This window comes from Lactuca saligna, chromosome 8 (genome assembly GCF_052625555.1).
Source record: "Lactuca saligna cultivar CGN05327 chromosome 8, ASM5262555v1, whole genome shotgun sequence".
In the NCBI taxonomy this organism is placed as follows: domain Eukaryota; kingdom Viridiplantae; phylum Streptophyta; class Magnoliopsida; order Asterales; family Asteraceae; genus Lactuca; species Lactuca saligna.
In genome coordinates, this window is record NC_136424.1 from 41,570,880 (window position 1) to 41,594,321 (window position 23,442).

Genomic DNA, 23,442 nt, shown 5'->3' on the forward strand with positions numbered 1-23,442 from the left:
ACATATGTTGATTGTTGCTGAAGCAGAAACGCTTAAAAGCACAAGTGAATCAAAAGTGTTTGAAGGATATAATTCCAAAGTTTCCATGGACATTGATGATGGTGACAATGGTGGTCTAGAATAGATTTATCTTCCCAATGGAAAAGATTTCTCTACCCAATGGAAAGGGATTGGGCAACATCAAACTGTTTGATCGTATGGTAAAGAGAAATGCTAGTTCCAAGATAGTTCCATGTGCTAACCCCAAAGAGTCCATATGTTTCTATTACCAATTGAAGGGATATTGGTTGAGAAGCTGCCTAGACTACCTGAAAGATCTTAGAGATGGTAAAGTCAAGTCGTGTGACTCTACTTCAGGTACGTCCATTATCTAACTCCATTATTTAAATAAGTTCCTATTCATAGACTCTTAATGAAACTCTCCAAAATATGACGTAAAAATTTGTTTTTTAAAACAACCAAAACACCCATTTAAAAATTACCAAAAACACATTATCAGTAGATGATATAGTGGTTGGTGGTGGGCCAGATGCATATGAACCATTGGCAACATCTGATCATTCCTTCTTTTGTGATGACTCATAGGTAGGCGATATGCAAGATGATGGTGATATAGAAGGTGTCATGTCAACGAGTGTGGTAGCTAAAGTAGGGTGTTCAATCCATGCGGAACTAAAATACCACCAGTTAGCATTACTCTCATCTGTTGTCGGCTCCAACTTCTCTATAAGTGTATCATCCTGCTAACAAAATTATTAAATTATAAATAATCATAAATTATACATATATGTGAAAATTTATAAATTGTATAAATAACTACACCCAATTAAAGATAAGAATCTTTTCACAATGATCTGCCTGTAACTTCTTCAGTTTCGACCTTCTAATAGCCCAAGGGATCACATTCGGTTGTCGGATACCAAACAAACTGATCAGAGAAAAACTCTCAGGAATTGATATATAAAAGAATCATGTATTAGAATATTAGAAAACATCAAACATTAAGGTTATAGTCATATAGTTTACCTTAAAAGCATATACAAATCCGATTAGGGTGTACATCATTTTTTGAGGTTGTGTATTTTTTGGTATCATTATATGTATATGATTCTCAACCTTATCGAATACAGTGCATTGTTGAGGATACGATTAATCACAAATTGCTCCCCCACTGATATTTGTGACATAAAAATGCACAATTAATTTTGTAAAAAAAATTAGTAATGATAATTATAAATTAATGGCACGATACGTGTTGAATTCATCAAGGTTGGATACCAAACAAAAATACTTGTCTTTCACAGGATGACGAGGTAATTACCCATTGAAGCCTTTCTCTAATAGATATAAAATATATACACAGACTACATCCTCGTCTAATAAGTCATTAAGCAATCCTTCAAACACATTAATGAAATATTTTAGTTTCACAAAGGCATTCTTCTTAACCATAAGAAATACACAGGATCGGAAGTCAATACTGGAATCAAAGGCATCAAAATATTCACCAAACTATAAGTGGTGACAAGACATAATTCTCTCCCAAAAGTTAGCTCGTACCCTTAATCTCAAAAACTATTTCCTCTACTTCAATTCAAGGGTCTCTCACAACTTTTGTGCAAAACACATAATGTAGATGTAAGGATCCACATCTACCCCCACAAGAATATCTAAATGCATACCATAACAAGTCTTGTAGAACATACTATCACATGACAATATGTCCATTAGTCTCGCAAGAAAATCTGCATCAATTTTGAGTTTACAAGATAGTGTAATTGATGCATTAAAAATCTTACCATGCTGCAAATAAAACCAAAAAAAATTAAGGCGGTTCAGAAGTTTAAATGGTGATTTAGAACCAAATGTGATGAACAATTTGGAACTGTTCTGCATATTCCAGACTTGATCTCCATGTTCCGGAGCAGTTCTTTGCATTTTGGACATGTTCAGAATGTCTTTTGTGTATTCTGACATACCAAATTTTGATGTATAATAGCCTAACACAATAACTAAACTAGTTTTTGAATTGGCCCTAACTATAATTAGGTTAAAACTAAACATATGCAACACCATTTAGAACGTGTTCTTCATATTCCATACATGTTCTTCGTGTTTCAGATCAACTCCTTTACATCAACAATCTAAAATTTAAACAACTAAAAGTGTGTGAGAGATAGCTTCATTTTATTTACTTATTTTTATAGTTTATTTTATCTTTTTTTTCATAATTTAGTTAATCTTCATGCATATTTTCCTTTTTGTTATTTTATGACTATTTCGGGTACTTTCTAGTTTTGTGAGCATAATTGCAGATTTTAAAGAGACTAGTGAAGAGGTATCATTGGTTGGCAAATGGACTTCGAGGAAAATGAAGATCCATGGGCTAGAAGATCAATGAAGATGATGAAAATCATGGTATTGTTGATTATTTGAAGTCTTAGAGATGATGAGCTTTGAATTTGCAAGAAAATGGAATAATATTTGTCCATGCAGAGACTATTGATCGGGCGAATACGTGAGTTATGGGTGATTTGGAGAAGCCAAATTGGGCTTTAATTGAAGAAAAATGGGCTATGAGCTAATTGGACGTAATCTAAGCCAGTGGGCTAAGCTTTGGAGGTCTAAAACTCAAATTAGCCCACATCAGGAGGCGCTCGCGCAATGCACCCACGCAGACGCCTAGGGGCATTTTTAGAATTCCATATTGAGTGTTATTTGAGGAAGGTTGGTGTGCGTATTTTCAACACTTCTAAACATCTTCATTTTGGTCAATTCTCTCGAGATTTGGGAGGTCTTGAAGCACTTCAAGAACATCAAAAACATCATCTTTTTGCTCTTGATTCTTGCTAAATATTTGGTACTTTTAACTTTTACTTTATTTTCTTTAGTTTAGCCAAGCTAGGCTAAAATAATATTAGTTGACTTTGGTGAAATCATTTTGAATGTTTGGTTGAATGTTGAAGAACTCCATGAACTTGTTCTTGAATCTTTATGAGAATGTTTTATTTTTTAACATCTTCTTGCTACTTGTATGTTTTTATTCATGAGCTTAAATGTATTTCTAGTGATTAGTTGGCTAATTTCTGAATTAAGTAATGGATCCTCAAATTAGCAAGAAACAAGTGGTTCTGGTGTTAGTTTTCACTTCACATGATCACAAAAACATTTTCTCCAACAAGGTAGTGAAAACATTTGACTCCTATTGGATTTGATGACTTTTTGGTTCTTAATGCTAGTTAATTTTCACTAATTATATGTTTAATGAAAATTGCGACTTTAACTAAGGAAATATGTTATGAACTTCTCTACCTATTTTAACAATTAAGAAAAGTCTATGTAATCTCAAGCTTCTTGGATTACTATAGCCAAATTAGAGAATTAAAAAAAGTATTGTGCCTTGGATTCTAATGATATGTTCATCAAATGTTCAAGTGAGGAAACCTTAAGTCAACCATATTTCTCTCATTGATTTTACACTAAACTCTTGCTTTTGTTGGACTGTCTTTTTAAATCTTAGTTTGACTCCTGTTTCCTTTTAAACATTTCAAAAGATTAAAAAAACACCCATTTTTATTTTTAATTTAGTTTTACAAGTATTTGGATTCTAATGATATGTTCAAGTGCGGCCCACACTTGTTTTTTGCAATTTTTGTGCCCAAAATGGACATCATTCTGACATGTGTCCATATTTACAAGGAGAATGGGGAGAAGTGCAAGAGATGGGAAGTTACTACTAGTCAAACCAATGGAGTTATGATCAACCTCAACATGATCAATGGTGGGATAACAACCAAACTTAGGGAAATAACCAATACCAAAACCCATACCAAGTTTGGGGAAATAACCAATACCAACTAACTCCACAGTTCCAACAATCATATCCTTACCCTCCTCTACAAACTGAAATGTCAAGCATGTCCTTATAGGAAATTATATTTACAAGGAGAATGGGGAGAAGTGCAAGAGATGGGAAGCTACTACTAGTCAACCCAATGGAGTTATGATCAACCTCAACATGATCAATGGTGGGACAACAACCAAACTTAGGGAAATAACCAATACCAAAACCCATACCAAGCTTGGGGAAATAACCAATACCAACCAACTCCACAGTTCCAACAATCATATCCTTACCCTCCTCTACAAACTGAAATGCCAAACATGTCCTTAGAGGAAATTGTGAAAAGCATTGCTACTTCTACCCAAATTTTTCAGGAAACAACCCAAGTTAACCTCAAAATCTTAGAGCAACAAATAACACAACTTGCTTATTCAATTAGTATAATGTAAGCTCAAGAAAAACTACCATCTGAAGAGAGACCATGGCATAGCGTACGTTTCATTCCTTTGAAAGATGAGAAAAGTTTTGATGGTCCAAGAGTGTTATATGAAGAAGAAGAAGAAGAAGAAGAAGAAGTGGAAAAGGCTGTCAAAGAAGAAGAATAAATTGAGAAAGTTGACAATGAAACTATAGAGGAAATGATATGGGTTAATGAAAGAGAGGTTGAGCCATCGACTATCATTGAGAAACTAACTCCATTTGTAGAATAGTCATAAGATCAGGAAACGATAAATGTGTTCCCTTCAAAGGATACATATCCCGGAAAACTAGACGCCCAACTGATCACCTACTCAACCACCATGTCAAAGAGGGAAGATTTGGTCATCTTACTGAACAAGTACAATAAAAAATATGGTTAGATGATTGATATTATCAAAGGTCTAAGTCTGGTATGGTTCTCCCATAAAAAGAAAGTAAAATACAAGAAAAGAGTCCCAATGGAGGTGTCGAAATTAAAACATTTCGACACGAGGAAAATGTGAAAGGTTATTGGGTATTGATTGAATATGTTCTATGAAGTTTTTTATTCAAATTTCCAATATGTCATCTATGTGGATGCCCCAAAGTGTTAAAGTGAAGTTTGGAAATGTAACGTCTGTGTTTCTGGGCTTGTCATTAATGTTGATATAATAGTCTAGGTTAACCTTTGTAACCCGTTTTGAAATAATTGAAGTGTATTATTTGAGTATTATGTGTTTTGTGCTTAACTGTGTGACTTAAATAAATTATGGATAAAAATAAGCGTCAAAATGAAATGTTAGATAAAGCCGTTATCTATGGATAATGTTGTAGTAGTTGAAACGATGTTTCCGAATATATAAAGAATGTCGAAATCCGAGTTATAACGAAGAAGTTATGACATGTTGAAGTTTTGCAACAGAACCGGCACGACACGGAATGACGTAAAATACGAATTTAAGATAGAGCGATATCTAGCCTTCGTAATCTAAATGAAAGTTGTAGGATATATTAAACCGAGAGCGTCCATAAAAAGAACGTCCAAATCTGACTTCGTATGAGGAAGTTATGATTTTTCTGAAGTTTCGACTTAGCAGTATGCAACCCGAATCCTAAATTTGAGATCGAATGATTTTTAGCCGAAACAATCTAAACGAGAATCGAAGATCTCGTTAATAGTAGCGAAACGATAAAAAGATAGGCGAAAACGGACGTCGAATGAAGAAGTTATGAATTTATAACAGAGTTTTCCTGTCCCGGCCTACTAAAAATAATATAAAAGTAATATATTTATAATATATTAAAAATAAAGTCAAAGTTATCCAACGGAGTCTAAACGATAGTTGTAGATCGTATTCTCACCTTCGCGTCGATATAAAGAACGTCGAAAACGGAGTTCGTATGCAAAAGTTATGAATTTCTGAAGTTCGGGGAGCGAAACCCCATAACTGTTAGCCACCACAACGTGGTAAAAGTGCCACGACGTGGCAGGAGCTCTAGAGTCTGTCAGACCTACTTGCAATAACGCATGCAGTGACGACCCAGCCACCATGACGTGGTAAACCATACCACGACGTGGCAAAGGCAAATTTTGCCCTATAAATAGATTTGAAGGGCCAGCCAAGTTTGGTTGCTCAAATTCTCTCCTCTCACTCATATTACCTCGATTTACGTGCAAAGAAGTACCCCCGAAGCCCCAGTATCATCCCGAGACCTAAAGCTCGAATATCCCACGAAGAAAAGAGTTTCTGAGCCGAAGCTCTACCCATAAGAAGCCCGGTGAGTGAAGTGAACCCAGTTTTTCCGAAGAATACTACTCGTGGAGCCGTAGTGTTGTCCGATCATCTTCTGATCAAGTGAGTGTGTAGTTACCTTCTCCTAACGCATAATTATGAAGTATTTTATACAAACTACGTGTTATGTGTATATTTTGTTGTTGTATGTGTGAATGTATATTCACTTTCTTCTATCTCATAGATATGATTTATTCTCTATGAAATACGTGTTATGTGTATGTGTCTCATCTGTTGATTGGAATATGTATTGAATGAGAACGCTATACAGGTTTTAAACTATGTATAAAAATATATATATTTTTATTTACTAATATGTTGGGTAGAACATGGGCAGATAGTTGATGTGTGATAAACAGATGAGAGATCTCGATGTTGTTGTTATTGATCTAGTTATTCAGCAGAGTATGGATAACGATCACAGACTCTTTCTAGACAGTCCTGTGGAACGCTAGTAGACTCATAACCTGTAGGTGTTGTGAACGATGTGTTCACTGGTGTACTATATCCCCCTCATGGTTGCCTTTAGGACATCTACTGTTGAGGAAACCCCTTTGCAGTAATGTCCGTCCCGATGAAAATCCTAGATTAGGTCCCTTGAGATAGATGTTGTTTTAGGGATGTAAAGTGAGGATAACGGGAATGGATAATCGGGTTATTGTTGGTTGGTAAAATTAAATATAATTATTTATTGCGGGTTGAAAACCCTATATGCTCACCAGGCTCCCAAGCCTGACCCACTCAGTTTATTTGTATTACAGGTAGTGGCACGAGGGCATAAGATGGATGATGTGTCAAGTTATTTTTGGATTATAGACCTGTTGTTTTATATAATTGTTGTAAGGTCTATAATGTAATGTTTATGCTTTTGGGCTGTTTATCGGAACATGACATCCCGAGTTTTGTTATACAATGAAAATACATTTCTTTAAGAAATTCTTTGGTAAATCTTATTTTTATCATACTTCATTTTGTGAACAAATTCTGCAACTCTTTTAATTAAAGGATTACTCTGAAATTGTTTTAAAAGCATAAATTAAACCGGTCTTTTCTGGTCGTGATTTTGGGGATGTCACATGAAACGTCTCGCCAAAGACGTTAAAGAATGGCATTTTTGGAAAGCATTGTGCTTTCATGTTTTTAAATTCGAATAAAAAAGTTTGAATATGTTTTTGGGATACTCAATGAGTTTTATTTGAAGGAATTAATTGGTTCCATATGTTTGGGGCCTTCTACTCAAATAAAATGCAAAGAAACGGAAGAAAATGAAGCAAAACAAAAATTCTCGGAAATGCCTCTACAGAGTTGTGTGTGACCCGCGTGTTGTTGCGCGAGTGGTCTGTGCGGGTGTACCTGATCAAAAGGAGATGCTCGAGCAAAAATTAAAGAATCGTAACCGCATGGTATGCACGACCTGCGCACCGAGTTGGACCATTTTTGACGATTTTTTTACCATATTTGACGAGATCTTTAAGTGGGTTGACTTGTTGACTGTCGTTGATCATATGAATTATGAATGCATCCTTCTTCTTCATTTCTCCCTTGTGTTCATCAATTTCTTCCCTCAAGATCCATTTTATCTTAAGAACATAAGCTCCCAAACACGCCGGAAAAATCAAGATTGTCGGAGTTCTACCGGTCGGAATTTCACGATACCGCTGCCACAGATATTTCCCGCCTTCTGATCCTCCGAACTAGATCGTATTTGCCCTTACCTTAAGCATTGAGGACAATGCTTGTTCTTAATCTTGGGGTGGGGTATTCCCTTTTACTTTTAATTTTGTATTCATTTTTAGTTAGGATTGCATAACATATTAGTCTTTAGCTAATTTACTTTCATTTTTTTAATTCCAAAAAATACTTTATTTTCTTCTTTTCTTCTTTTCATTTTTTTGCATAACATTTAACTTAGGACATTAGCAAACATTTATTTTTGTTGTCTGATTATTCTCACCCATTGGATACCATGGAACACGTTCATGGTTATTGTATTATTATTGGTTTAGGATCTAGTTGTTATCTCACACATCAAACCAGGACCATTAGGCTACAGTTTGGGACTTCATACTTGAGATTAACTGCTGAAGCTTAAAGGGGTAAGTGATCATGATCAAGTAGTTTTCATGAAGAATTAGGCATGCAATACGAACAGCTATAGGGTATATTATAGCAATGGATGTTTTTACTCTGTGGTCCAGGCCGCTAAGAGCATCACACTTGATCATGTTTGAATCGTTAGGATGAAACACCGATGCTTGTCCCCGAGTGAAATCCATATCTGGTCTCTTTACATCACCATATTTGTTTACGATTTTCTTAGGTTTTAAAAAAATCTTTTAGTCTACATTTAGACATTTTCATTATATTTTGAAAATCACAAGTTTGAAAAGGAGCCTACAACTTTATGCTCCACATATTGATCGTTTTCACAACTTAGACCATTCCGATTATTGTGTTTCAATTCCACTTACATAATTTTGGAAATCAAGTCTCGAGTCAAAATTTTCTTGGTAAAAATTTTGATATGTTACAACGTTGCCTTCAAGCATGAATAAAAACTAACAATAAAATAATAATAATAATAATAAACACTTTCAAATAAGAAAAGAGAAGCTCTAACAAGGAATTCTAAGGTGTGATTATTTTAGATGGGTGACTGGTTCAATTATTGAACAAGTTTTCTTATATTTTGGTCACCCGACGATTGATATTCATTTACATATGTATGTTTTATTGTATATAGATTGAGTTGTTTTTCGCAAATTGGTGATGTTAGGGAGTATGTCGAGTCGGATACTACGGGAGGTTCAGGTCAACACTAAGTGAACTGATTCCAATAACGGCGTCGGAGCGACGAAAATCAATCACACATTAGAGAAGTCGTCATACGTGAGATTATGCAACTTTCGTGATTAGAGTGTAGACTTAAAGAAGAGCTCCATACGAGCCTATCCATCTGATTTCACCCTACTACAGTGGTTCTTCACTGTATGCATGTTCCATTAGGGCTATGACTGGCCATCCCTCCTTACTGACCTATAGGAGTTGTTTTGGTTGTAGTTTATGGTTCCAATGTCATCTGAAGAAAAATACTTGGGATAATAACATGATCAATTCTGACCATATTGACTAACTGTGATCAAGTTCCATGTTTATGTCCATTCTTTTTTTTAGGATAGTTCATCCCAAGTCATTTTAGTCTTGTCTTACTTAAGGACAAGTAAGGTTCAAGCTTGGGGTGATTTTATAGTTTCATTTTATTTACTTCTTTTTATAGTTTATTTTAACATTTTTCATTCATAATTTAGTTAATCTTCATTTATATTTTCCTTGTTTGGGTAAATAGCACAAAAAACACACTTTTTACACAGAAATTTGATTTTGACACCGTGTTTTTTTTTGTGTCAATTTTGACACTGTGTTTTCCAATTTGTTATAATTCTGACCACTTGACCGGCTAACCATGTTACATGATGACGTGTCAGTTTTGATGACGTGGCATGCTGACATGATATGCTGACGTGTCAAAATTGAATTTTTTTTTCTCACAGAAAACACTAAGTTTTTATTTTTTCCGATTTTGACACTAAGTTTAATTTTTTCATTCAACTTTGACACTATGTTTTTTTGTTCCAAATCGAACATCATTTTTTCTAATTTTGTTCAATATTAACAATTTTCTATTTGAAACCATATAAATATTTTTTTAATACATTTAAACCGTATAAATATGTTTTTTTTCATTTAAATACCATAGTTTTATACAAATACAATTTTTTTACACTCAAACCATATTTTTATATATAAATATGTATTAGTTATATAAAAATTGTATTTTATATTAAATATGCAACTTTAAAATATGTTTGGAGGTTTGGAGGCGTATAGTCAATCAAAACTCGGATATCAAGTTTGCAACCCATCAAATTTTTACATCTTATTAGAAGCTTATTGTTAGTTTGATTCTCATGATATAACTAATGCTTTGAATGTAAGAAAAAAAAACACTTTGTATCTAAATAAAAATGTGGTTTTTAAACGAAAAAAATATGTTTATACGGTTTAAAATTAATAAAAATATATATTTATATGGTTTCAAATGAAAAATAGACAAAATTGAACAAAATTTGATAAATGATGTTCGATTGGAACAAAAAAAACATAGTGTCAAAATTGAAATAAAAAATTAAACTTAGTGTCAAAATCGAAAAAAAGTGAAAACTTAGTGTTTTTTGTGGGGAAAAAAATCAATTTTGATACGTCAGCATGCCACATCATCAAAACTGACATGTCATCATGCCACGTCAGCACGTAACCTGATTAACCGGTCAAGTGGTCAGAATTGTAACAAATTGGAAAACACAGTATCAAAATTGACACAAAAAAAAAAAAAAAAAAAAAAAACCGTGTCAAAATCGAATTTCTGTGTAAAAATAGTATTTTTTGTGTCATTTACCCTTTTTTATTTTATGACTATTTCGGGGACTTTCTAGTTTCATGAGCATAATTTCATATTTTAAGGAGACTAACGGAGTAGGATCTTTGGGAAGCAAATGGACTTAGAGGACAATGAAAATTCATGGGCTAGAAGATCAATGGAGATGATGCAAATCATGGGATTGTTGATTATTTCAAGGCTTGGAGAAGATGAGCTTTAAACTTGCAAGAAAATGGAAGAATATTTGTGCATGTGGAGATTATTAATCGGACGAATACGTAAGCTATGGGTGATTTGGAGCAGCCAAATCGGGCTTAATTAAAGAAAACTTGAAGAAAATGGGCTATGGGCCGATTGGACTCGATCTAGGCCAATGGGCTAAGCTTTAGAGGCCCAAAACTCAAATTAGACCACATCAGGAGGCACCCGCGCACAATTGCGCAACCCACGCACAGACGCGCGGGGGCATTTTTAGAATTCCATCTTGAGTGTTATTTGAGGAAGGTTGGTGTTCATCTTTTGAATACTTTTAAACATCCGAATTTTGGTCAATTCTCTGGAGATTTGGGAGGTCTTAGAGCATTTGAAGAACATAAAAAACTTCATCTCTTTGCTCTTGATTCTTGCTAAATGTTTGGTACTTTTAACTTTTACTTTGTTTTCTTGAGTTTAGCCATGCTAGGCTAAACTAATCTTGGTTGACTTTGGTGAAATCATTTGAATATTTAGTTGAATGTCGAAGAACTTCGTGAACTTCTTCTTGAATCTTTATGAGAATATTTTATGTTTTAACATCTTCTTGTTACTTGTATGTTTTTATTCATGAGTTTAAATGTATTTGTAGTGATTAGTTGGTTAATTTCTTGATTAAGTAATGGATCCTCAAATTAGCAAGCAACAAGTGATTCTTGTGTTAGTTTTCATTTCACACAATCACAAAAACATTTTCTCCAACATGGTAGTGAAAACATTTGACTCCTCTTGGATTTGGTGACTTTTTGGTTCTTAATGCTAGTTAATTCTCACTAACTACATGCTTAATGGAAATTGCGACTTTAACTAAGGAAATATGTTATGAACTTCTCTAACAATTTTAACAATTAAGAAAAGTCTAGGTAATCTCAAGCTTCTTGGATTACTATAGCCAAATTAGAGATTTAAAACAAGTATAACACATTGGATTCTAATGATATGTTCATTAAATATTCAAGTGAGGAAACCTTAAGTTGATCATATTTCTTTCATTGATTTTACACTAAACTCTTGCTTTTGTTTGATTGTCTTTTTAAATCTTAGTTTAACTCTTGTTTCCTTTTAAACACTTCAAAAGATCAAAAACCCTCCATTTTTATTTTTAATTTAGTTTTACAAGTATTTGTATAACAAGATTTTCATAGAAACAACAAATTGAACCAATCTTTTTGGATACGATCAGTTTACCACTATACACTATTTTAGTGTACAAGATATAAGATTATTTATTTTATTGGACTCGACAAGCACCAATGAGTGAAGAACTTGTTCATAAAACTACCAAATCAGCATAATCATCAGTCATATCTTGTTTGGTTCTTTAGTCCGAAATATGTAGATATTCCAAAATAAAGTTTTTAATAACGTTGTGTACTTTGTGCTTTGGAATATGTACGAATGGGTATTCCGAAATGCGTTGAATGGATTGCATCAGATCCTCCTATTCTGACATAGTCTCTAGAATGGCCCATTTCGAAGAATATATATATATATATATATATATATATATATATATATATATATATATATATATATATATATATATATATATATATATATATATTATCTTCAAATAACCAATAAATTATGTTGGATTATTTAACTTCCCTTTTTATTAAGTCTTTCAAGTAGTTATTCTACTTTGATTGTTATGCAATCTAATACCTTGTAAAACTTTCCAAACTACTATTTTTGTAATACCAATCGTCCATTTTTGATGCTTCATTCTCAATATGGTACTTAACAAGTTACTTGATGATTTGTGTCACTCTGCATTTATTATATTTGTACTTTGACATCGTTCAACTTCCATCCTTTCTTGCATTAACAAAAATCAATATTAAATAGGCTTTGTCATCTTACAAAACATAAGCTAATAAGCATATTCTAATTACCATTTCATTTTCACATTTATATTACAATCCCAATCTTTTTCTTTCCATTAAATGTTGGAGTTTACAACGCATCCCAATTTCAACGATCATTATCTTTCAAATAAGCATAACAATTTCATTTTGTTTTCATCTTTACCAAAAGAGGAAAAATATAAATTATGTGACATATTTAACTAGTTATCCACTAACACTAGATTATATGAATTTTACAAGCTAATTTCAAGTGATCTTTCAAGAATCCAACACTAATTCAAGCATACATTTACAATTTCATTCAAGACTTTAACTTGGGGTTAGGAACGTTAAAATATGTCTAAATGAACAATACAAGTGAAAATTGGTGATGTTTTAGACATAACAACCACATTGGCCCATTTATAGCGACCTATAATCATCGTTTGGCGATGTCATCGCTATCAATCCGCACCTAACGTTTCCTTTCTCTCTTTTCCAACTCTCATACTCATTTGATGACTCTTACTTATTGGTTATTTTCATAACCAAAACATAAAACGCGGAAGCATAACTATAGATCTTTAATCTCGAATCTGTCAAAAGAAAACTTTAAACGTGAAAGAATGATTACATACCTGATTTCATTATGATATTCGGATCTGAAGAACTAGGGTTTGGTTTTCCAGTTGATCTCAAGAATCCTCTCTAAATCTCACAGCAAACCCTAAAACAATTTATTGTATGTATTTTCGTATATGGTAAATCTGCTTTTCATCACGTATTTATATAGATGGAGATATAACCGAATGTAAGAGATATTAGGGATTCAGGAGATCTTGAGTCAAACCGGGAACTCAACCCACAAGATAAACATGGTAAGTGTATATCTTTATTTATTAATAAAATCGGTCCATCAACAATTTTATATAATTACCATAATAATATAAAATTAATGATAACATTATTTATATGCATTTATTAGTGGTTCCAAAATATCCAAAATTTCTCTCTCTCTCTCTCTGTGTGTGTGTGTGATTATCTTTAACTCTTTTTCGATGTCTTCTTTCTTAATCTCTTCTTCTGGTGTGTTTTTTTTTTTCTATTTTTTTGTAAAGTTATTTGACTATCATACGTTAATCCACCATCTTTGATCACCTTTATATTTATAACAAAATCAATAAAAAATAATTTTCAATTTATTTACCGTTTTGGGCTTGAACATCTTTTGAGCTAAACTTGATTAAATCTCAACGATTTTGTTTATTATTTAATCTAACAATAAACAAGCCCAATAATATTTTCATTTGTTTTGGGAAGTTGTACAAAGCGTTCACTAAGTCGTATGGGTTGTGTGTAAGGCCTCGAGAGGATGTCACATTATCATTACGTCTTTGGAGTAATGAGTATACTGAATAGCCTAATAAACGCTAAAAACGGTTTGTGGGCCCTTTTAGTTTAATAATTACAAAAACATATATTAATATAAAGGGATTTTCTAATATAAATGACAAAAATATATATATAGAAATATATGTAAATGGAAAATTAGTAATTTTATTTTGCATAAAGGCATAAGCCACAATGAATATCGGTTAAAAAATATTTTTTTCAAAAAGAAATAATAAAAATAAAAAATACTTTATTAAACAGAATTTAATAATAACGATCATGTGGTATATAAAAGATTTGATTTAATTAAAGATCATGATGACTTTGAGGGAACAACAATAGATAAGGGAGAGGACTTAGAATGAGATAATGGTTTTGGTGAAAGGCTTCACGAATGGGAAGAAGATTTGAGCAAAAACTTGAGCACGAAAGGCAAAGGGTACAACTATAAGATGTAGTCGAAGACGAGTAACGATAATGAGGGAAGGGAGGTGTCTTACCAATGAGATGAATATGGATGAAAATCGATGATGGATTAAAGATTTTGGTTAGAGATAGAGGGGGAAAGTGGGAGACGGAGAGAAAGAGAAAGAGAATGGATATAGGTTTTGACGATTTTGATGGAGGTTGAGGGGGTGGAGGTAGTGAAGGCGAATGAGGAAGTGGGAGTAGTGTTCATGGGTAGCAGGGATGGTAGAGGTAGACATAAATGATTATGGGTACTGATGGAGACATATGGGTGTAGGATGAGGGATATGTTCTAGGTACCTAATTGGGGATCTAAATGTATGTTTAGTTTAAAGAATATATGGACTTGGTCTCTATGGTTTGTAGTGTTATGAATTTGGATTGAGGTCAAAATGTTCATTTCTAAAAATATGACAATTGAATAGGTAGATTTAACGGAGGACCAGTTGTGCAACAAAATGAAATTTTAAAAAGATCGGATCAAGTTCTTAAAGGTTGGACTCAAAGTGTGAACTTTTGAATATCACAAGGGGCATTTATGTAATTCACCAAAAAGATAAAGATCGAACAAGGTTTTCCAAATAAAAATACATTAGAATATGTTCGATCATTCAAAGATATGTGGTTGCTTAGCTAGCTTCACGTTTTCACCAACTAGACGACAATCGGCCTAAAATGCCAAATTTTTAACCCGCTTTCCGTCCCTTTTCCTTTTTTGTCTTTTACCTTTTGTATATTTTTATATTTTTTAAAATTTTAATCATGTATTTAAATAAAAGAACCTTTTTTTCGCAACTTTTTAGTCCACTTATAACGAGTTAGCCATTAAGCGTTATATAATATGATTGAAATTATACAGAAATGATGCCAACAATATTATTATGCGAGAATAACTGAATAAGTACGGAATTCATATATATTTTTAGTTTATCAATGTAAATTTAAAAAAATGTTGAATTTGCATTATTTTAATGCGTATTATTATACGAATTTTTATTTTCTTACAAACAAACATTGCCAATTCTTAATATTACTTTTTTTAATAAACATACATATATTATTTTTAACTAAACAAATATTTTTACAGTTACATTATATGGAATTAAAGGGAAACAAGACAAAAACAGATCTCGGATGGATTGCTCCAATCTTGTCTTCTTTGCAAGCGCAAAGTACATAAATCGTATATATTATTTTAAAAATATTAAAAAGAGTAAATTACAAGAATGGTTTTTATGGTTTGAGATAATTTATATGTTTGGTCTCTAACTTATTTTTTAACTCGGAAGGTTTTTATAGTTTGTTTTTATTGCATGTTTGGTCGTTGTCTTACCCAAAACGACTATTTTATCATTAATTTTTTAATTTAATTAAATAAGATGGGGTATGTAAGGTAATGTAATGTAAGATACAAGTGAGGTTGAGGTGTGTTTATTTAAATAAATTAAAAAATCAATAGCATAATAGTATTTTTAGATAAGACAGAGACCAAATGCACAACAATAACAAATAATAAGAACTTTACGAATTAAAAAATAAATTAAAGACCAAACATGCAAATTATCTCAAACCATAGGGACTATTGGTGTAATGTACTCGTTTAGAATAATGTTTTATTCAATTTCTCGTTCTCCATTTTTTTCTTTTCATAAATTACAATATTAATTAGTTTGTTAAACTTTTAGAATACTTAATTTTTGTAATTTTGTTAGAAGTTTTTTTATTTTATATTTCTATGTGTATATCTTAAGTATTTGACCACCATATTTCTTAAGATTATATCTGTATTTCTATAGCAAAAATATTAATCAGAAAGCATAATAATTCATACCATCAAATTTTGTTATTGTATAATATTTTTAATAAATATAATAGTTCAGTTGTTATAAAATTACAAATGCATCTATTGAAACACAAACTTATCCCAAAATAATAATAATAATAATTATTATTATTATTATCTTTTTTATGGGTTCCAATTAGTGACGAGTCTAGAAAGTAAAATCATACGGTTCACTATTTAAATGATATCGATAGAAAATGAAAAATATCAAAAAATACGACTTGTAGTTCCGGATCGGGTAGGGTCGTATAAGAAAAAAATGATTTAAATTTCTTACAATTATACCCGACGATATCTTATATATTGATATATTTTGACAATTATATCATTATTATATATTTTCTAAGAATTATTTGTTTCAATATATGACACCAAATAGGCACAATTTGATCAACGGTTTTGAAGGACCGATACGCCAAGCATGTGTTGTGAAACGTGATGTTGATTCACGTTTGTTTCTTTTATATTTTTTAATTTAGTTCGTACCGGCTGGCTACGAAGCGAGGATTTGTTCTTACAACTAGGCCTCCGTCACATTCTGTTTCTGAATCAGGTTAGGATACGGTTAACGCTTTGATGGTTGGTGGCTTTCTGGGCTTTGACAAATGCTTGCCTGTCTGGACTTTCTTTAAAATACGAAATGAGCAGCCGTTTTTCGTGACATCATATCAAGCTGACTCCCTAAGCTTTGTCGTATTGCATTAGAAAGTGGGGAATTCCATCGTCTTCACCCCGATTCAAAAATGGGATTTGAGAGGCTAGCGAATCGGTTAGAGAAGGATGACCCGCATGTGGGTGAAAAGCCTCTCTAAGTTGTTATCGTGGAATTCGTCATCAAGATGGATCACCCTTACGCGGTCAACGAACTCATACTAATGCTAGGACTTGTCAGCATAATCAATTCTCGTAAACCAAGAACCATCAAGCAATTCATGCTTTTGTTTATTGGACTATACATATTGTATTATACCTTCAAAAAATTTGGGCTATTAAAATATAAAATATGATGTCCTAAAATATGATTTATACTCTCTCTTTACCAAAAAAAAAAATTAAGATAGTTCAATTAAAATGATTAAGATAGGTCACACCATTTTAATTATATATAAGCTATTATAATAAATAAAAAAATATATAAGATCGGTCAAGTGACCTACCTTGTTCATATGTAGCCTCGTCACTTGTTCCAATCCATTACGACATTTATTGGGATCCCACCTTACCTGTTGTCCATTAGACCATGGTGGCCATCATATCCCTTCTCCAATTTTCCTTCTCAATTGTTTCATTAATTGTTCTTTTTCTTCACCACCACTTGTATTATTATTCTTATTTTCCTCAATAAGTTACATTTTTCTATTGCTATATAACAAGATTATTATTTCCAAATATATCTTAGTTTCTAAAGATTTAAATAAAAAAAATTATTTTAACATACCTCAAGATTTATGTATGTACAATTTACAGCCAAATTGTTGAGATTTGTGGCTTAAAGTTTCATGATTGTATATTGTTGTCGTAAGTATTAGATATGTAATGATTATGTCCTCCAAAGCAATGACATAAAAAATCTGATAACACTTTTATCTAATTGTTTTAGAATAAATGAGTATGATAGATATGTTTATGTCAAATATAAAAATATCTCTGTCATTATATGTTTATATGTGGGCTATGCTTATAATGGGAACCGATTGGGGTGTTATAAACCAAACCAATAAAATGTTACACTTTTCATTTGATATAGAGAATGTGTGAGTAGCTGATGTTACACTTTTCATTTGATAATGGGAACTGGGTTGCATTACATGAGGTGTCATTGTGACCTAGAGGGATATTATTATGTAAACTAGTTTTCCAATACTTTTAAGGGTAAGTCCATAAGTGGTTATGTATTTACACTTGGTGAAGAAGCAACTACCTCTTAGAAATCATAATTAAAGCAAATTATGAAAAATCGTTCTATAATGAAAGAAGAATTTATAGTTTCAGATAAAGTTACTAAGTAAGTTAGAGTGGCTTAAAATCTTTCTAAGAAGATACTCATTTATGGCCTAAACATATCATTGTCATTTGTATACATTATGATAGAATGCATTCTCTTACTAGAGCACGTAATTAAATACTATACAATAGCAAGTTGAGACAAGTTAGGACTCAAGAGTAAACATAATACAATAAGAGACTTATTGAAAATAAAATCATTTCCAACAACTATATAAAGTGATAGGAAAACATGGTTGAGCGTTTGGACCGAAAAATCGAACAAAAACCGGATTTGGACTGGAATCGGAACCGAAGAAGGACCAATTAAGTTATTCGGTTCGGTTCACAGTTCTATAAATTGGTTTTATTCGATTTTAAGTTTTTTCGGTTCTGGTCCGGTTTCGTTTCCGAACACCTTTTTAGATAACACATTTTCTTAGTATAACCAAACCGCAACTAGAACCGAACTGGTTGGAACCGAATAGTGGTAATCGTTTATAGTTTTCGATTCTTAGTTTATGGTTTTCTTTTTAATTCCGGTTCGGTTCGATCAATTTTTGGACCGAATAACATCCCTAAATCCTTTGACAAAAGGCAATAATAGAGAGCAAATAATATTACATCGAGGGAAATAATCTTAAAGCAAACACATGAGCTGCTACCTAGCGGAAACCTAACATAACAACGTTGGAGATCTTGTTGTGTAGGTTTAATAGGAAAACTTGTTGGGAAAGATTCAAAGTAACAAACATAAATGTCTTATCGCTCCTATAATATTCATTTTTGTGTCTTCCAAATGATGATTTGTGGATGAATATTTATTCTTAATAAATTGATATTTTACATAGTGGAATACAAAAGATTGTTTTAGATTGGTCAATCTATGTGAGTTAGATGTGAGGTCACATCAGAGAGCGATATGACTAAGTTCTTTAAAAGTCTAATAAAAATGAGATTGTTTACAACTAAAATGAAGATAAATGTACGAATCAACATATGTTTAGATACGATGTATGTGACACGTCTTTGTCATGTTCTACTACAAAATGTGGTTAGCTAAAGACATTAGTGTATCATCCACAAAATAGATATGGTTAGTATTCAATATGAAAGGTTAAATCTTTTTTACAAAATCCAACCATTGCTATTTTGTTCAATATAATGTTTTTCTGTAACTAGCTTGTTCATCATAAATATGGTTCCAATTTAACATGTCTTGAAGTTGACATGAGAGGTGGCGCTCACTATGCAAATTCATAATAAAATCGACCCACATATGTGAAATATATGAAAAACATTTCAAATGAGTTTTCACATGTTTTACTTTTAGAGCTTTTAAGTTCTCTAACTCTTTGGTGGCCAATTCTCTCTTCTATAGATATCGTTTGTTTGTTCACATGGTTTGCGATATATTGTGTTATAACTCGTGTGAGATTTACCATCATTATAAAAACAATAAAAAGGACACATTATAACAAATTAAAATCAAATGATACATGCTTTTATCAATGCATAATAATAAAACTTTAGGATAATGAATAAAAGAAGTAAGAAGTATGATATGTTTTAATAAAAGCCGTGACATAAACCTGGTCTTTATCACTTTATGACTACACTCGTCAAATAAATCGCTTTTATTCAACTTACATAGAACTTTTGACCACTTGCGAATACTACTTATTGTATCATTCTCCAAAATTAATAAGACGTATCAAATTGACTCAATCTAATGAAATGAGACAATAGAAATATAGAATATTTATGCTGTTCATAGTAGTGATATTTATAATGGGGTAGAGAAATTGACAGGATTTCAATATTTCCAACATTTATATAACAAAAAAAACATTATTTTTAATTTTACAGATAAAAATAGGTTTTCCAATAACTTTTTGAACAATCTTATTTCAATATTCTTCTGAAAGAAACAATTTAAAGTACTTAAATACTTATATTGATTAAAAAAAACTTCTGACGTTGATAATCTTTTAACATGTATTTAGTATTTACATTCAACTAAAATTTCAAGTTGAATGAAAGCATCAAACATTCTTCCATCAAAAACAAAAAAAAAATCAACAGAAAAATACTAAATAGCAACCAAATTAAAAACCAAATGATGCACAGCATCTATATCATCTTTGATAATACCAAATAGTCATAACACCAAACGTAAACACAAAACCAAAAAAAAAAAAAATCCATAACAAAACCATGTTTATAACAACATGGCATTTATTTAATTAAATATATCTTATTTAAACCTACTCATACTCCTTTTCTTCATTCTCCTTCTCTTTCCACCCTCCGCTTTTCAACACAGACCTCGGAGACCCACAGCAGCTCCCACCTTCCTTCACAAACTTCAGATACACAATCGATTCTCCACCACCAATTTCTTCATAACTTTTTTCTTCCACTCCATACCCTTCAATCTCAATTCCGCTTCCAATTCCGTTTCCAATTCCACCACCAACAGCAACCGAAAACTCACCCGGCTCAAAACAATCCAACACCCTTCTCACAAGGCTTTCCAATCCAACCTCCTTCAAGTCATACCCAACAGCCTCAAAGCTCGCGTAACTAAACCCATCTTCTGGAGTCACATGAATAGTAGAAACAGCAGAATCCTCAATTCCATTCATGGAGTACCCACACGGGTCGAATTCAAAGTCGCAGATTCCAGAGTTTGGGAGAATCGAACGGATACCGGAATCGTTCGTCATTGTTTCCGCAGAACTCCACTCGGTTTTGTAAAAAACAGAAGCTTTTTCACGGTCTAGAGTCGTCATGCACATCTCGAGCGTGTACACGTCACCGGAATCAGAATCAGCAACTCCGGAATCGGAATTGGCAAAAGCGGAATAAACGTACCACTTGTTAGGCTTGTCAAAAGCACCCATTGCATAAGCTTTGCTTGATAACCCGAGTTTCTCAAAATGGGAATCGAGAACTGAAACTTCTTCGGTGAAGCTTCTATGTGGGAAAGATTGAGCTCCGGGGAATATAAAACTGCCACGTGTATATCTCACTGATCGGACAGTGAGAGAGAGTGTCGCCGCTAGCTTCAGAATAGCTGGAATCGACAACAAAAGCTTGGTGGTCCCACATGTTTTGATTACGAGTTTGTATGGGAAAATGAAAAGACTCGATTCCGAGAGAACGTAAGAGTCAACGTGGTCGTTGGAGAGAGAAGACACGATTGTGCATTCAGCTGGGGTTAAAATTTCGTCGATTTGGGTCTTGGAGAGGACCCGAAGACCTTGACCATTCGGGTCGGAAAAGATGCTGGGCTCGAAGAATGTTAGTTCGAGTCTTTTTTCGTAACCTTCAAAACCGATTGCAGAAACTTGTTGCGCCATTTGAGCAAGAAGATGAGAAAGATGAGAAAAGAAGAAAAGGGAAGAGGGTTTTTTTACTAATTCTAAACTAATTTGAAAGCAGTAAAATTAAAAGCACGTCAAGTGACGTGAAGGGGAAAGCGATTTAGGGAATATCAGGATGGTTTGCGAGCGCACTGTAAAAAGAAAAAAGAAAATGATTAGTATCATATTCATTGATAGAAAGAATGGAATCATGAAGGAAGGAATGGAATTGGGTATTGTGCTTACGTTGGAGTAAGCAGCAGATCTGAATTTCTTGATTCCTCCGTTTGGGCGAACGTCTTCAATGCTGTATCCTAGGGGAGCTTCATAAAACGCTTTACTACTACTACTACTACTAGACTTTTTCCCACCTTTGGTTTCCATTAGAACATTCAGTTTTGTCCTGTAAATCAAACGATGTTGAAAGATCAGTTAAACCAACAAAGAAAGATGTTTAAAAGTAGTGGTTTATATGGAAAGATGATGACAAATGAAAAGAATGGTTGAATGAACGAATAATGACAAAAGCAAGATTATGATGTTACATTCTACAAAAAAAAAAAGTTAAAATCAACGATTAATGTTTTGTAGTTCATTATCGTGTCAAAGTTTATAAGAACATAAATCAGCGTTTAATCTTTTGGAGTTCACATTCATGATCTAATTTGTTGAGAGTATGGCTACAGGCTAAAAGAATCATAAAAGCCGAATTTGTTTTACTTGTCAGATTTAAAAGAGAGTAACGTTAAACACACCAATCGACAGCTAATCAACTTGTTTTATTTGTTTAATTGAACAGTAATATTTAAAAGTAAAGGAACTTCAAAGTTCAAACAAGAACACAATTATTAACAAATAAAGCAAAAAAAGAAAAGTAAAAGACCCAGAGCAATCATTCGAATCGGTTGAGCTAATGATAAAACCAAAAAACGTGTAAAAGGGTTAACAAACAAAACTATATTTAAGATCTAAAGAGAAAGTTTCTTCGTCTGTTACAAAAAGGATTCTAAATCAAGCCTCAAAAACTTCTGATAAATCATAACGAAATTGAAAACCCTAGACATGCGTACACGAGTGCTTATGTATATACATTCATATAAACACAGACAAGATCAAACAACTACGATCTAAAACGAGAGAGGTTTGAACTTACAATATATATTTTGTTGTTGTACGACTCCTCTTGAACGAAAATTCAAATCTCCGATCTGCAGTAAAACCCTTAAAACATCAATGAAAAGAACACAAAACGCGAATCTCAAACCAAGAACAAGAAAGAGAATCAAAACAACACGCTTACCTTGATGAAGAAAAGAATAAAACGATCGACGATGAATATCAAAGAAGAGGCGTGTTCTTTCCTTTGATTTTTAGGGTTATCGTGAACGTAATGTTGATAGACGGCAGAGATATGAAGGTATATATAAGAGTTTGAGATTGTTATCAGCCACTAGTTTTGAAAAATATTACGAATATGCCATCGGGTGCAGTTACCTAGAGACTTCTCTGTGGTGTATAGCGTCACAGCCACGAGTTTGGAATATTTTCACGGATGACAGCTAACGAGAGGAAATATGATTTAGTTTTAATTTTTAATTAATTGTTGTTTTGTTTTATTACAAAATTTTAATTTTAATTGCATTATTTGATGAATATAATCTAATGACATTAATTCATTTATATATATTTTTTATGTGTGTAATCGTTATCTCTAAACGTTAATAAATGTTTAGTTTTCGTTATTATTTGTTTTTA

General features: G+C 32.5%; 1 protein-coding gene and 1 long non-coding RNA gene across 2 annotated transcripts; both read right to left on the bottom strand.

The window, feature by feature from the left end:
• Nucleotides 1-20,427: 20,427 nt before the first annotated feature.
• LOC145011298 (S-adenosylmethionine decarboxylase proenzyme-like) lies at nucleotides 20,428-21,823 on the bottom strand. Its single transcript, XM_078969999.1, has one exon. The coding sequence runs from the start codon at nucleotides 21,682-21,684 to the stop codon at nucleotides 20,587-20,589; it is 1,098 nt and encodes a 365-aa protein (XP_078826125.1). The 5' UTR covers nucleotides 21,685-21,823; the 3' UTR covers nucleotides 20,428-20,586.
• A 1,016-nt stretch (nucleotides 21,824-22,839) lies between these two features.
• Nucleotides 22,840-23,209, bottom strand: LOC145011299 (uncharacterized). Its single transcript, XR_013664078.1, has 2 exons — nucleotides 22,988-23,209; nucleotides 22,840-22,895 (listed from the first exon to the last, which is right to left on the bottom strand). It is a non-coding gene; the product is annotated as an uncharacterized LOC145011299 (long non-coding RNA).
• Nucleotides 23,210-23,442: the final 233 nt, after the last annotated feature.

What these genes read in the sequence shown, in the direction of transcription:
- LOC145011298 (XM_078969999.1), bottom strand. Translation starts at nt 21,684, where the DNA reads ATGGCGCAACAAGTTTCTGCAATCGGTTTTGAAGGTTACGAAAAAAGA.